General features: G+C 38.4%; 1 protein-coding gene across 2 annotated transcripts in view; it reads left to right on the top strand.

Annotated features, from left to right (window-relative positions):
- The window catches only part of PARP8 (poly(ADP-ribose) polymerase family member 8), a 121,416-nt gene extending 112,267 nt beyond the window's left edge, over positions 1-9,149 (top strand). For both annotated transcript variants that reach the window (XM_054281891.1, XM_054281882.1), the window contains 2 exons: positions 750-834; positions 1,455-9,149. In XM_054281891.1, the coding sequence (XP_054137866.1) occupies positions 750-834; positions 1,455-1,557 (188 nt within the window). In that variant the 3' untranslated portion in view covers positions 1,558-9,149. The remainder of the gene's footprint in view (positions 1-749; positions 835-1,454) is intronic.
- The last annotated feature ends 7,644 nt before the right edge of the window (positions 9,150-16,793 follow it).

Below are 16,793 nucleotides of genomic sequence, written 5' to 3'. Positions count from 1 at the left end.
GTGACCAGTCACCAACCAGATGTTGCCCCATCACTACAACCCTTTGGGCTCCGTCCCTCAGCCAGTTCTTCACCCACCACTCCATGAACCTGCTCATCACACAGCTCAACAGCTTGTTGAGAAGTATGCTCTTCAAATGCATTTAGATATCCTCCAAGGTGGATTGATGGTAATAGCTTCTAGTTAGCAATGGAAAGCTTTCTCTCCTGCGCTGTCCTCGTTCTGCTGGTAAACAACCTATCGTCAAATCTGTAGAGCAAGCTTTGGCAAGCTTTTTGAACCTCTTGAGTCATAATTGCTTTTGTTTTAAATATTTGGTAGTATTGCACATCCCATGTATAGCAATTTCAGGCTTTGTCTTAAGCATCTTAGTTTCAGATCAACCATCACTAAACACAAATATCTGTTCCAAGTGCTGATTAGATGTCTCAGACCATCTTTAACAGCCCTATGGCTTTTTAAATTCAGGTTTTAATAAGTGCATTTTTAAGCTTTCATTCAATTTAACAACTTTGTCCCATACACCAAACATCTATTTTTTCAGAAAAGGATATTTTGGAAACAAGAATCAAGTTCATCTCCCTTCTTGTACTTGCAGCCGATTCAAAATCTGCACTGCAGCACAGACATGTAGAGGAAAGCTACACATTCCCAAAAGACCATTTATGATATATAAAACTCAAAATCTTTTAGAGCAGTGTTTTCCAGGCATGTTTTCATCACTATGAAATTTGTTCTTTCTCTGATAGTGATAACCTCACCTGATCTGCACAAACATGGGGAGATATGGGTAGTTCCCAACACGGATCACGTGTGTACAAGATTTTTCTTTGTGTGAGTACAAAGCTTTTCTTAACATTCAACTTCATACTGGACCTTTTTCTTATGTTTCCTCCAATAGCTGTAATTAAAGTAGATAAAAGACATTTCTTCCTAATTCTGTTCAATATTCCTTCATTTTTTATCTTTTACTGTACTTACTTGTGCTAGAAATGTATGGATAAGCTAGTGTCAGAAGTTTAGTAAATGTCATTAATACAAATGAACGGAGAGTTCATTATTTTTCCTGTTCAATTGCATTACTTCATGTTACAGTAAGTCTGTCCATGTACTGTGAAGCACAATTTTTGTTTAGCTGTCTGTATTTAAGCTGAGGAATTCATTAAAGGCTTCCTGTCTGTGCTGTGAGCATTTCCCCCTTTCACCTAATATTTGTCCCCTTTGGGTCCTAGTGGCTAATTCAGCCTCAGGGTTTTAGTGACAATGGCAGCCTTACCACCTCCTAAACTCTTCAGAGTTTAGGATCTGCATAAAGATGAAGCATGGCAGAGCACCTCAGTAGAAACATGTGAACATACAGAATAAGCATTCAGAGAATGAGATTTTTTTGATGTTTTTACGTAGATTAATAAAACACTAATGTGATATTATTTTCTGTACCTTTTTTTTTTTAGTTATGAAGATGGTCAAGTGGGTGATACAAGTATAAATACACAGGAACCAAACATTCATAAAGAGATTCTTCGAGTCATTGGCAATCAAACTGCTACTGGTTAAAAGGACCACTCTTATTTAATTGATGTGAAGCCTTCCTCAGTCTCAAAGCTGGATTTTGAACTGAAGAAGATGCAAAAAACTAATTTATTATTACTACACTAAGCAAATTAACCATTTGAATACTTACTGTTTTCTTACTTAGTATTTCGTATCTCATCAAAATACCTGAGATGATATCAATTAGCAACTGTAGGGGTGCAAAGTCTATTATTATACTAAAACAATTAATAATTAAATAGGCATTTGGGTTGCTCACAATAAACAGACATTAAAAAGGACTTTTGTGCTGATATTTTTATACTAAACTTCAATTGGAAGTTTTAGTACTGTATACTGGTATTTTAAATTTAGAATGACTGAATTACAAGTAAGAGAGAAGATTTTATAGCGGAGCACCTGTATTATGCAGGATACTTTGCAATAAGTAAAATATTCTCGTATTAAAACACAATAAAAGGTTGTCTGGAATATGTAAAATTGAAGAGATTGGTTACCTGCAGCTGTCTTTGATTCTTTTTATTTTACTCAAATGCAGTTAGAATTTAGACTCAAAGGTGAAAACAACAATGCATTTTTTATTTACTGGGTGCAACAAAGCAAAATGAATGTGATGGTATATGTTAATCTTTCTTTATTTTCTCTGGAACACTGTCTTACCCATTAAGCAGCTCAGTTGCATTTTTTAATTATACAAGCCTCAGAAACACCTGGAAAACCTAAAGCTGTTAATTTTCTTTTTAGAATTTTTGGGTTTATATACTAGATTTTACAATTTCATTAGATCAACAAGGTTTTTTAATGTTTGCATCTTAACTTCAGTGAAATTGCTCTGTGATGAAATTTATCCACATATTTTAAAGTATGTGCTGAGTTAAGGCTTTTACATGGTTGAGTTGATTGTTGGTACATCAGAAAATATATACAAATGCAAAATTCTACTGATTTTAGTCTTGGTGAAATAGTTTTATTAGGTAATTTTTAAGCTATAAGAAATCAATTTAAATATCTCTGTCTTTTAAATTAACTACTGTTTTTTCCAAGTGAGTACGATGGCAACACAGATAGAGAAGGGTCCAGTCTCCAAGACAAAAAGCATACCCTGTGCCCTGATGGATGCCTTTGGCAGCCCTCATGGTGGCTATCCTGAAGCATCAATCACACCCTTGAATATGGAGAGCAGTTGAACTTTCCCATCTGTGCAACTACTGTGAGCCACCTCAGAAGGCAAAAACAGACTGAAAACTCTCTTATGTTACTTTCATAATAAAGATACTAAAGCACCAAATAACAGCACAAGAGAGCACAGCTGTGTTTGTTTCTTTTAAAGGGAACTGAATTAGATATGCTGTAATGGATGATTCCTTCTTTCTAGTTCATGCTACACTCCTGTATTACTTGCTGCAGTTGAAGTGCCCTACAAGTTAATAGTGGTATTTGGCCTAGGAGCATATATGGGACGTATTTTAGCATTCTACACTTATTTGCTTTAGTGTTAATTTTTCTGGGTTCATATCCAGACTTGTAAAGCATATTCTGTTTGCATATCCCCATTTTGCTGTTAGTTCTATTGACTTGGGCTCTCTTTTGGTGGACCTCTAAATTAGAGAAACTACTCCAATTGTTGTCTTTCATGTTGGGACACAGGTTAACTTCTTGAAGCAAAGAGGTTTCCAGAAATTTGTCTGTCTACATAACGACTGCCATAGGTTGTGTAACTGCAAAAAGTCAAAATAATTCAGAAGTGGAGCTGAAAACCTGGCGTGACCATCTCTGTAATGGTGCTGCCATATGTGTCTGAATCATTCTGTTTTGCCTAACAAAAAGGAACTGGGAAGCAAATCCACAAAGATGTTCTATGATTATTTCATGAGCTGGTAGTCCACCACTCTGGGATGCCTTTTGTCAAAAAGAACAGGAGAAAAGAGAGTTGAGAATGAGTGAACTGGAGAAACCAAGTAAACAGTTATCTTCCCCATCCCCTCAAGTTTATAGCAGGGTCAGAAATTAAACCCTTGAAGAAAGGAATCTGAAATGTAGCTAATGACTTGACCTCTGTTTGCATTGTGGGGTTGTGATACTGGTCATGCATGGTGCCATCATAAGTACAACCCCAGGAAAGGGAAGAGAAAAATACATTGCTGCCAAATTTTAAGACTGCTTGGAGGTTTGCTTTAAATGGATGAGCCACAGCAAGGGACAGTGTGGGGGAAAGCAGGACTCCAAGTTGTGTGGAGGCCTTGCTGTTTTGCCTGTCTCAGGGAGAACTTTGGTGACTGACTTTAGAGGGGAGAAGAATAGTGAACAAAAGGTAGAATGTGACAAGCACAGGGGTTACAAACCAGTTGAAGAGGGCAAAGCCTTTCAGGGAGAAAGGTAGTTCTGAAGGGACAAGATGGCGTTAGCAGCTCTGGTCCCACGTGGTGCATGGCAGGAAAAGGGACTGGCAGAACCAAGCTGCAGCGTGGGGATACACAGCCCATAGCAGTATGAGGCAGTCCAGGCATGCCCCAGCATCGTGCTTGGGGCAACAGTGCCACTTGAAAAGCTGTCACTAGGCTACAGTGCAGAGACATAAGCCTGGTGTCACACATAAACAGCAATTGAGCTAGAACAAAATTCTTTGGCCAGAAACTCAGTCACATTTTTCATTAGCCAGTATATTAATGAGAAACTTCCAAGGCTTTGTATTATTTGCAGGGGAATTTGAATCTTCAGATCATTTAACAAAGTATTAGTTCTCATTATTTTCAAAAGATATGGGGAAGGAGGTATGTTCATTTGGCATCTGTTACTCCTTATACAGGAAACCTCACAGCCAAAAGACTTTATCACCAAGAACTGGAATGAAAAAGCCTGAGGATAAGATTTTCTTTGAAGGATTTTCCTTTGAGGTTTTTTGCAAAGGTGGCAGTTGCATGTAGCCAAATGCTTCCAAATAACTTGCATTAACATGGAATCCAGGGGATGAAAAATAAAAATCTTAGAGCAGGACCCTGTGTTATGCCCAGAGTCCTTGCATTTTCCTTCCTCGCTTACCATGCTCACATATTAGTGACAGACCAGTCATTGTAACTCCTGCTGTAAAAGATGCAAGCTTTCCAAAGATGGCTTTTAATCAAAGCAAGTAGAGCCCCAGGCTCTGCCATCTCTCGTGATAGAAATTTCCATGAAGTCATTGCTGTCACCATACCCAGTATGGAGCAACCAAGGGAGTTATAGGTAAATAACTTTCTAACTTTTTGCTACATCCTACAACAAAATGCAAGCCCTCCTCACAGTAGAAAGGTTTGACAAAAAAATTGTGTTAGTCCTTTGATGTTGCACCCTAATTATGAATTGCTGTATTTATACTGCTGAGTATTTAAATATTGTGAAAGGAATTCAGAAATTGCTTTCAGAAAATGCTTTTAAATCTTCCTTGAGATTCAGGCAAATATTGAGCATTCAAGGGCTGAATTAAGCAATTTGAAGTACCTTTCTCTATGATATGAATCAACCTGGCCCTGTTGTCTTCAACAGTACTACACTGCTTTGATAACCAAATCTTTGGCTTCCTATTACTTACCATAAAATGGCCAGGTTGTGTAATATTTCGGTTAATGTTTTGCAGGAACTAATCAATGACAGTGGAATTTTTTAGGCTTAAATTTTTATTTCTACAGCCCTTGAAAAAATTCTAAATGAAGCCGAATGATTTTAACATATAGCTTTTGGTACTAAAAATGCATCTGATGAATTATGCTAAGATTGTCCTTTGTTAATAAAAATAAAAAGTCACTCCAAATTAAGACTTTGTGCATAGATCAATTAAACTTTGCTTATAATCACTTACTACTGTGAAAACAATTAGCTTGATTCCTACAAGGATAAATACAAAATGGTAAAAGAAATCCAAAAGGGAACAACTGAATGAAGAGATTCATGGTTAAGAAGGAGATACAAAAAAAACCCCAAACCCTAAGCAAATGCAAAAGTAGTATCTAGTTACTTAAGAATTATAATAATTTAGACAGATTTTTTTCTTGGCTCTGGGAAATGAAAGTGAGATACAAAGAATATGAGCCATGACTCACCCCATGCAGCCTCTGCTGGCAGTGCTGCTGCAACTGGAATGGCCTTGGCCACCCATTCTCTTCTCTCCTGTGGCACACAGCATCCTGTGGTGTTTTATTTGCAAAATTCAGGTGTTAATCTGGTGTCTGTGCAATTTCTTCATTACAAATACCACCTCAAGGTAAAGGATGAGCCTGTTGAGTAAACCGAGCAAGGTCTGTTGCTTGTAGAGCAGTTAGGATACTGTGAAGCACCTGAAGTTGTCCAGAAAGGATCTTGAGTACAGTCAGATGAATTTATTCCTTAAAAAAATTCCACTCAGGAGTGGAGTGACATGTGCTTCAGAAGGGGATAAATAAAAGGGGATAAATAAAAGGGGATAAATAAAAACGGGAAAGTTTGCTCCAAGCAGAGCGTCATTCAGTGTGCACTGTTCTGTGTGAAGTGCACAAGGATGTCGCCAGGAGTTTGAATTTCCTGATTTGTGTTTGGAAACTGGTCTGAAAGCACTGGCCTCCTCTGTCTGTCCTGGCATGTGAGTGTTGTACTCCTGCTCACTGGCTGCAGCAACAGCCACTGACAAGAGCCGAAGGAATAAGACAGCTTGAACTGCTGTTCCATAGCATTTTGATTGCATGCTCGTGCTAAGTTTCAGTCTGACACAGAATAGCTAGGATGTAAATTTCTGCCCATTACACTTTGCATTGGGGTTTTGTACATGTACTAGGCATAAGGCTTTTGTAAAGGGGAAAAAAAGATTAGTTTTTAGATGAACATATCTACTGTGCTAAAAACCTATTGAAAATATTGCGTTGATCATTTATCACAAAGTCAGTAAAATATTCATTATACATAGACATTTAATTTAATGTTCTAAAAATAATTTTTGAACTTACCTAGTATATATTGTATCTTTGAACTTTAACAAACAGCCAGTGTTTTATGTAAACATAAAATATGCCAATGTTTCTTTTAACACCATAGCCTTTTTTTCTCCAAATAAATTTATTAAATTTTGTGCACAAAAATCATACTGCAGCCTGCTATTTAGCCTATGGTGCCTTAGAGTTACTCAAATATTTAACAAAATGGAGATAATGTAAATACTGCCAGAAGATCACTAAGGCCAAATATTTTCTCTATTCACTTTTTACTGCACTTGCTTTCTATTGCTATTTAAGCCTCTTTTATTCAGCTTTGTAACAGCTATAGCATTGTAGCCAATGTAAATGTTTACCTTCAATAAATCAGAATTTGTTCAACAAGCACTGGGCATTTGGGCACTATTTTGAGAACTCTGTTGGAAGTTAAAACAGCCATCTAAGAATTAAACTGCATCTGAAGCAGTTTCTTGACTTTTGCTAATCTCAATGACATCTAAAAGTTATGCCATGCTTTTACACAGGTTTTTGAAGTAAAATTTTTTTGCAGTGATCTTTTTAAAAACACTTAGATGAAAAGTAAAACCAGCTTTTCTTGCTGTGTTTATCTGAATGGGTTACCCAACTATAATAAAAACATTATTTTGCATGTACAGTATCATAAAATGCATAGCATAAAGATGTCTCAAGATGCTTTTTATAATTGCTTTTAAAGAAGTTCTCTGTGTTTCTGTAGAGCTGTTTTTGTCATGAAAACACAGCAAATATATGACAAACTGTGTCATACTTTAATGTGGCTATGTTTAAAGTATAAATACACATCTGCAACTCATAAAATATGCAGATGTTCATGGGACTGGTTATTAATTCAGTGAGTGTGCTGTTTTTTTCACTGCCTGTGAGCTCATTTTAATTATATGGGTGGATGTAGCTTGAAACTTTTGAGAGTTTTACCTTTTGTTTGTTAAATTTGTTATTTTGTGATTGCAGATTTTGGATTGAAAGAGTCAAAGTGGTACTTACTATTATTTTGACTGCTGTGAAGTGTATTACACAAGTATGACTGTCAGAGAGACAAAAAGACACATCATTGCTACTCTAAATGACTGATAGTTTGCCTTTGATTTAAGAATTTTCTAATGTAAGAGATATTTCAAATTTTGGGGATCTTGAATGTGGAAGCAGTAACCTCCAAACTCACAAAAGAAGAGCTGAATCAGTGGGGAAGTCTCAGATCTCTCTAGAATTGGTACCCATAGAGAGCACAAGGGACAGAATTTATATTTGCTTTGGTTTAATTTACTTCATTTCCAAGTGGCTGCATCACAAGTTCTCTCAGTATGCACCAATATTAAGTTTTCCGCTGAGAAGCTCTTTGGTACATTGAATTCACCTCTTGAACAGTTCCATGTGGGACCCAAGAGATTAATAATCCAAACAGTAATTGACAGCAGTAAAAAAAATATTGCAATGGATAAGAGCTACAAATGCACACATTGCATTTTTAACAGGAGGAAGATCATAGTATCTTCTAAGAAAATATCACCATTGCAAAAAAGGACTTTAAAGGATATTAAGCCGTGTTTGCACAATTGACCAGCTTCTCTATTTTGGAATTAGTGTGCAGTGCAGATTGAAGCAAGTAATTTTGCACAGGGGTCACAGCCTTGGCCCTCTCCAAGAGGGATTTGTCCTCTTGAGGCAGGTTAAATAGAGCTGCATCAATTGAATGAAGCCAGTAGTAGCTGAGGGCCACAACTTTGCTGTGTCCAGCTCTCAGCACAGTGTAAGCACTTTTAAGAGAAGAAAACTTAAGGAATGAAGCAAAGGGCTCAGTGCCTTGCAAAAATCTAGTGTCAAAGCAGATGAAAAAAAGAACAGCACTTGGAAAAAATACTAAATTGGCATTTTTATTAAACAACATTATTGATCCCTCAGGCTGATTTTCTTAAATGTTGAAAACATTTTCCATTCACAGTTAAGGGAGAGAAGTGCAATTCAACACACAGAAATTGAAGCCTCTGAACAGGACATAAGACCCTTTTAGCATCAGCACTGTTTGTAGCAAACCCATGTGCAAGGTGTCAGCTATTGGATTCCAGCCAGTTCCAAAACTGGCATTTTGCGAGACGCTGAAGCTGTGGGAATTACACTAGCAGCAGGAACAGTGACTGCTGCAGAAGCAAGAACAGAACAAGTCTCCAGGGATTGTGTCTGGAGCAAAATGCAGGAACTCCGGGCTTATGGTTTGCTCAACAAAAGCCAGAGCTTATCATCAGCAAAGCAATTCTAATTCATAACTTTTAAAGAGAAAGCTTTCCATTGTTTGGGAGAAATGGGAAGGAAAAAAAGAGTAGTTTTCTTCAACCTGCTGTACTGTAGCTGGATAGTTCAGTCTAGTAGCATGTCTGGGGCAGTGTCCCACTGTACATGCATGTAGCAGGTTTACTTACAGCACTAGTTAGCAACTTGCTTAGAGATCTCAGGCAGAAGGAGGAATGTCTCAATTAGCTGACAGTTCTTTGGAGCCAGTCATATTTTATATATAGTCTAATGGAGTCCAGAAAAGGAATAGGTGGGTGACACTGTCCTTGATGGTTTTCAAGTCTGATCAGACTCATCTTCCCATGAGCTGCTGAAAAAACATTTTTGCTGATTGTTTAAAAAAACCCCTTAATCTCTCCTGATCTTTCCATCTCTCCTAGACAATAGCTTGGAGTTTGGGTGTATTTCTGTTCACAAACATCTACCAAGGTTTATTCAGTATAAAGAGTTTCAAAGATGAGAGGAGTCACAGGCCAAACTAATTGGAATAGGTATAAATGTAATTAGAATGTATATAGGTGAAAATATGTAAGTATATATTTAAAATTTTGCATCTATTTGTGGGACTGTAAGTTGAAACAGAATTTTTGACTCAAAACCAAGGATCAAAATTTCACTGTTTACAACACTTCTGAAAAATGCAGTGTATTAGAAACGAGTTTTAACTACCCTAATGTGATAGGTTTTGGTAGATCTGACTTGCTGAATTTTTGTCAAGGACATGTTTTGCTAGAGGCTTTTAAATTTTTGCCTGTGGGGAATTCAGTCACTCCTCCTCTGTATGTGTTATCACGTAGCTGGCATGTTGTGCTTCATGCGGTATTCCATATGTGTGAAATTGTATTATTCCACTCTTTGGCTTTTTATTGTCTTACGCAAACTTTGGTTTCATGCTTGCCATTCTGGTCAGTAGTACTGAGTATCAAAAATCCCAAGATCTTCTAGCACCAGTCTCATTTCAGATTCCTGCTGATACTTTGGAACTTTGCAGCTTTTTTTTTCAGCTGCATCTCTCCATTTTATGCCCTGGTTACAAAAGTTTTTGGGTGGTTGCTAAACACCTTGCTAAACCTGAGAGGTGGCACTTCTGTCTCTCTGAGAGTTGGTTTATATTTTTTGCAAAGATCTCCTTTTTTAAGTCTCCAGTGGTCTTCTCCACTACCAAAAATTACAAAAAAATTAGAGGACTTGTTGGGGAGATGATTTTACTATTTGTTATGTTGTTCAATGACTTCACATTCTGTATATCTATGCTAATGTGAGCTGAATTTCTGATTCATTGAATTTCTGGTTCTTTCCTGTTGCTTTAATTGCTCACAGAGCTAGCCTTTAGAAGAGCATCAGATAGGAGCATTAATGGACAATACTGAGTATATTTCAGTTAAAATGCAAAAATATGCAGCCATGAATAGTAAAAAAAGTATTGAAATTATGGTCCTTCGATATAAAAAGCATGTGTACAAACTATTAACTTGCACATGAAAAAAGAATGTGTGACCAGATAGGTATGCCAAAAAGGATGCTATTAAAAGCTAAAGAGTTTTATAAATACTATTCCCTGTCATAATTTCCTTTCATCTAAGCAAATTTGGCAGTGTAAGTTCAAAATACTCCCTACCTTACTTCTTGCTCTGTCTTTAAACAGGGTTCAAATTGAACTGCTGGTCATTCCTTCACAGATTCATTTTTTCCCATGTTTTTACAAGGAAAGCTTACTGGGGTCTTAATTACTTTAAAGAGTGTTACTGATCTCCTAAATTAATCTGCTTGAAAAATTTCCATAGATTGGTTTGAAATGGGCTTTTTCATCAATAAGCTACCATAGGCATTTGCTTCCTTTCCATGGAGATTTCTTTTATGTTTGTAAACCTCAAGTCTTGAGTTTTTACTTGAACAAATCTTTTCTTAAGGGGATTGAAAGACTTGATGGTATGTGTGCATGAGATTTATTATGAAAAATTTACTTTTGTCTTTGTAAGTGGTGTCTCAGTGGCCTGGGCAGCAGATTCTTGGTGTAGTGCAGCAATTTATGAATTGGTCCCAATGAGGACTGATTTTGATTTTGGCTTTTAGGGTATCATTGACCCACTGAATAAAGCTAAAAATTCTGACTATTCTTATCAAATTCTGTTGTCTGTAAATTATGTTACTTTGTGTAAACTGTTCCTTTACATTATCTGCTCTGTGAATCTCTATTCATATATATTCCTGCCAACTCTACTATGCATGAATGCAAAGAAAGAAACAAAGGTACAATAAAGATGTGGTTCATGGTCCCTGCTGACTGGAAATTGTGTGTGGGTTCATGTAGGGTAAAATATTGCAAAGGGTCACCCTAACAGTTCTGTGAGTTGATCAGTTGCCTTTCATGCCCATCAGTGTTCTTGGGCCTGTTCATTTTGCTTGTATAGGCACAGCCATTCTGGTCAGACTTGATCTGTTTGTTTGTCTGGATCAAGATCTTTGCTCTGAAGCGACAAGGTGTTCCTTGGTAGAAGGTTACATTTGTTTGGGCACTACTGTGCTTGCTTTTAATTTTGTACAGTTTTCTGTGACAAAAACAAGTGCAAAATGGATAAAGGATGCTATTATTTTGATTTGTAGCATTATTCCTACCTCATGAGTAAGTAAAAGTGATTCCATAGCATTCAGGCCTCTACATACACTTCAGTATCCACAATAATAGATTTTCTCTGACTAATATATATCTATACATGCTTGTATCCTTTTTAATTTTGATATTTTCATTGCCAAGTAGGTCTTTGAATACAAGAAAGTGGGCACCATTTTTTTATATACACAGAGATTTTCTAGACTTGCTAAGAAAGCTGAGCAAGTAGAACTCAGTTATGAACAATGATTTATTTCAGTGCTCTGCTAAACAGAGACTACTGAATCCTGTGGGTGGTTTTATGAAAAAATGTGAGCAAACATCTACTGGAAAACTAATTCACTCTGATCAGAACAGATTCAGAACAAAGCTTCTTGAACTGCAAGGCTTGTTGTTCAATGTATTCCATCCCACCAGCCCCAAAACAAGGATTTGATTAAATACTTGTACTTGCTCTTTTTTTTCCCCCCCCTTCCTTTTCTTTTTTTTTTTTTCCTCCCCACCAGAAACTTTCTCTGGGAAAATAACTATATCCAAAAACTTTTCTAACTGTAAAAGCCATTGCTGGTTAATCACAGCTATGTCAGTTTTAGGATGTGATTTCCACAAGTTAGTCCCTTAGATTTATGGTGCTCTCTATGATTTTTATTTTCCCCCCACATTATGAATGCCTCATTCCTCTTGAGGGTCATAAAAACTTGAAAGGTATAGTAGCAATATACAATGCAGACTTCCTTGCACCCTCTTGCTGGTCTGCATAAAACCTGAATTGAGGTACTCATTTCCTGCAATGATTAATCAACATAATGTGATCACTTGATGAAAATCAGGTTATAGTAGTTAGATACTTTGAAGAGGAATGTTGAGCTTGAGGTTTTGGTTTCACAGAGCCCTTTCAGCATTGAGTGAAATTTATTCTTTCTCTTGTTATATGAGCTCATCTCTATATCTTTGTTTTTATTTCTTTAGGTAAGGATGAGTCAATCAACTGAGGGCTACATAACTGAGAAAGCAATTTTGTTTACAGCATTGTTCCTCCAATGTCCATACTAGACCAAACTGCTGGTATGAAATGCCTTTCCGGTGTGTTTCTTAGTGGGCAGATTTGGCTTCTGCAGGGTGTACCAGGCAGTGGGCCTTAAAATTTGTCCATTCCTAAAAATTCTCTCAGAACTGAGTGCTATCTTAGTTGCACCAGAAACATGGCATCCTCCACCTTCTCCAACTAGCCCAAATGCATTTTACTTGTCAAAACAAAAACTTTTTTTCTTTTTTTTTAATCAGCTCCAGCTGCTCCAAAGGCTCACTTACAGTAGAACACATATTCTTGCCCAAGAATAGTTCATAGATTAGTTCTGTTCTCACATTTTAGGCATTTGCATAAATGCTGTCTTGGAGCTATGACTCTGTTGTTGCCACAAAAAGTATCAGAGGGTCAGAGGACCCCTCCCAAGAGGACAGGCCAAGAGAGCCTGGGGCTGTTCTGTCTGGAAAGAGAAGGGTCTAGGGAGACCTTACTGCAGTTTTCCAGTACCTGCAGGAGACTTAAAAGGAAGACAGAAAAACTTTTTTTATCTGGGCCTGTTGCAATAGGACAGTGGATAAGGGTCTTAAAATAAAAGGGGATTGATTCAGACTAGATATAAGGAAGAAATTATCTACAATGAGGACATTGAAACACTGCAACAGGTTGTCCAGAGGGGTAGCGAATGCACATCCCTGGGAATATTCCAGACTGGATGGAGCTCTGAGCAACTTGATCTAGTTGAGGCTGATTACAAGGAGTTGGACTAGGCAGCCTTTACAGATCCCCTCCAACCCAAATCATTCTATGGGTGGAGAACCTTTACCAGAATGTAATCGCCTGGCTATCTCCTGGCCAATCTCTGAAGGCTGGAAGCCTGTTTCCTCTCTTTTCCCACTAGTGGCTAGACAGTATTGCCTCTGTCTTTATTGTATACACGTACAGGAGTTTCAAAGGAAAAGTGGCCACGGCCCTGGACCAGCAACAGAAAATCTGGCTTTTCTACTGGCTGTGTTTGCCACATTACCAGACACACAGATTTGTTCAAGTGATTCTTCTCCTGTGTAAACAAGATCAGCTGGTAGAAAAATAAAACAAAAATAACAATGGACTTAGGGAGTGGTGCTTTTGAGATCTAATGCTAGTGGTGCAGTAGCAAAAATATAACAGCCTGAGCTTTCAAACACTTCTCAAACTCTCTGCTTACCTCAGTATCATCAGATTTGGATTCTCATCAATGCTGTGTGAGATGAATGCACTCTACCCTTCCTCCACAATCCCATTAATGGGTGTGCATGCTAAATTCAAGTCAGAGCCTGTCTTCTACATAGCAGTCCTGAGAGAGATCAGCCGCAAAAACTACAGAAATGCATACAGTGTGTCATACCTAAGGAGAAATAGTGCTACAAATCTGTAACTCTGAGGGTAGAAACTTCTTTCTGAACAGGAAAAAAAAGCCTTGTGTCAAAGACGTAGGAACAGATGGTAGTGATTTATCCTAAGTAGGATGTGGGATTTGGGTTCTTCCCTCTGTTCCAAGAACCCCTTTTCCATTATCCTCCTTGTGGTGCAGGGCAGCAGTTCTCAGTTCATAACTCATGGAAAACCAGGCACACCCAGCACACAACAACAAAAGAAGAAGAGGACAGTGTCACAAAACCACACACGTAATATACACCAAAAACAACTGAAACCACAAAGAGTGCATCTTTTACAAAATGCAACGTGTTCTTCAGCTTATAAAACTAGTACAGTAAAAGCAAATATTTTCTGAGTTATGTCATTGGTTGCATGGGCAGAGGGAGGAAAGCTCTTCCTCAGCAACACTGACAGTGCAAGCATTCCCTGAGGAAATCTGGCTCAAGCACTATGCTGAGCTGGTCCCATTCCTTCCGCCCTTCACTGTGGACTCCGGACAGAAAGTCTCAGCCAACACCAGCTGTCAGTAGAAAATTCCAGGAGAGAGGGAGGTTAATCTGTGAAAGGTAAAACCATAATTTACCAGAACAAGATCTGCAGAAAAGTGGGTGTGTGGGCAACATGTTTTCTACCAGAAATACCAGTGAACAAATGGATACTCGGCAGTGTTCAGCGGGTAGAGAAATGTGTGTGCCATGATATATTCCCACTCATTTTCCATATAAATGGCAGGGCTATCTTTATTGTTGTCCTTTTCTCATAAAACTCAAATGAATCATTCTCTTAGGACTTTCCTTAGTCCTGCTTCTAAAATTTGTAAGTATCCTAAACTGAGAAAACTGGCTGCTAGAATTTCTATAGAAGACTTGGATAGCAAGACATTTCCCAAAGCTTGGAGAAGAAATCAGTCATGTCAAAGAAAAGGTGATGCAGCAGGGTGTGTTCCTCACAATTGGGTCTCTTCTTCCTGGTGGAGTAGATACGAAATTTAATTATCTCAATCTAAGTAAGCAAATCATAGAACTGAGTTTTCTACTAGTGAAAAACTATATTTTTCTTTCATAAAAGCCAATGCCTTCTTTGGCAATCATTAATAAGGAAAATAAGCTGAAAAATCTCTGTTTTTCCTAAAAGAATATATATAATTCACTTGCCTTCTCTCCTAATTGTTTGTAGAAGTATTTGCCTGCAGCTGCCCAGCAGGTATCTGATCTCTATAAAAGTGCTATCTAGTTCATGTTTTCTGAATTTTATGTTAATATTGGCTTGAATAGGGATTTATACTGTCATGGGCAAAACAGACTCATCTTCAGGATACTGACTGAATTTACTATTAACAAAATGAGAGCAGGGCAATGAGAAATAAAATAAACCTCAAAAAACACCTTTCCCCCACCCCTCAATCCTTCCCAACCCTACCTCCTCCCCCACAGCAGTGCAGGGAGACAGGGAATGGGGATTACAGTCAGTTCATCACACATTGCTCCTGCCACTGCTCAGGGAGGGGAGTCCTTCCCCTGGTCCAGCATGGGTCCCTCCCATGGGAGATAATTGTCCATGAACTTCTTTAACATGAGTCCATCCCATGGGCAAGTTCTCTTCCATGGGGTGCAATCCTTCAAGGACAGGCTGCTCCAGGGTGAGTCCCCCAAAGGTCATAAATCCTACCAGGAAACCTGCTCCAGCGTGGGCTCCTCTCTCCACGGGTCTTCAGGTCCCTGTGAGGGCCCTGCTCCAGCAGAGTTTTCCCATGGGCCCACTGCCTCCTCCCAGGCATCCCCTTGCTCTGGCATGGGTCTCCTCCAGGGGCTGCAGGTGGATCTTTGCCCCTCCTTGCACCTCCAGGGCCTGCAGGGGCACAGCAGCCTCACCACAGTCTGCAGCAGGATTTGCAGGGGAATCTCAGCTCTGGAGCCTGGAGCACCTCCTGTCCCTCCTTCTCCACTGACCTTGGCCTGCAGAGCTGTTCCTCTCTCATATTCTCATCCCTCTCTTCTCTGGCCACAGTTACAACTGTGCAATAAATTTTTTACCTTCTCTAAATTCGTTATCCCAGAGAAGTTACTACAGTTCCTGATGTGCTTGGCTTTGGCCAGCATCAAGTCTGTCTTGGAATTGTCTGGAATTGGCTCTGTTGGACATGGAGTAAGCTTCTGGCAGCTTCTCACAGAAGCCACCCCTGTAGACCCCTCACTACCAAGAACCTGGCCAGGCAAACCCGATACATCAATACGTCTTCTTGACTGGAGTAGGATAAAATAATTTATCTCTGTGAATAGCTGAATATTTACATTTTTTGTCTGTGAAATGTGCAGTCCAAAAATGTGTAATGTTTCTACATATTCCTTCACCATGAGACTTAAGAGATTTGATTCTCTTGAATATGATATTGTTTGCTTTCTGTGTTCTTTTGGCGTGAGAATAAGGGTTTTCTTTTCACTGAGATGTCATCTGCAGAAATATACCAGTTAAGGTTCACAACATGGCCTATAATTTTCACATTTGTTTTTTAGATTATTTACACTTTAGAATAAGGATTATTTAATAAGATTTTTTAAAAATTTTATTTTACTTGGAAAGAACACTAGCAACAGTCTTTAAAAAATAAAGATGTATATTGGCATGCCATCAACTCTTAAATGAGTACACATTTGTATATATTAAATCCTGGCAAAGAAGAGCAAGGGTTTTGCCATGGAAAGGTTGGCCCTGACATCAGCATGAGAAGTACACATGAGATACACATACAAACCTGGCTTGCCAAAATGTACTAACATCTCATGGGGTAACTAAAAGGTAGTGATATAAAATACAGCCACTCCCAAGCACTCTCTGGATGGTCCTGCTCCTGTGTTTCCTCTGATTTATTGCTTTTTCTCATCACACATACATGGGTGAAGTGTTACATGTACCAAAGGATAGG

This window comes from Melozone crissalis, unplaced genomic scaffold, assembly GCF_028551555.1.
Source record: "Melozone crissalis strain CALT ecotype California unplaced genomic scaffold, PUWL_Pcris_2 ptg000005l_1, whole genome shotgun sequence".
Lineage (NCBI taxonomy): Eukaryota > Metazoa > Chordata > Aves > Passeriformes > Passerellidae > Melozone > Melozone crissalis.
Note: the sequence above shows the minus strand (reverse complement) of the source record. Positions and strands in the feature narration are given on the sequence as shown.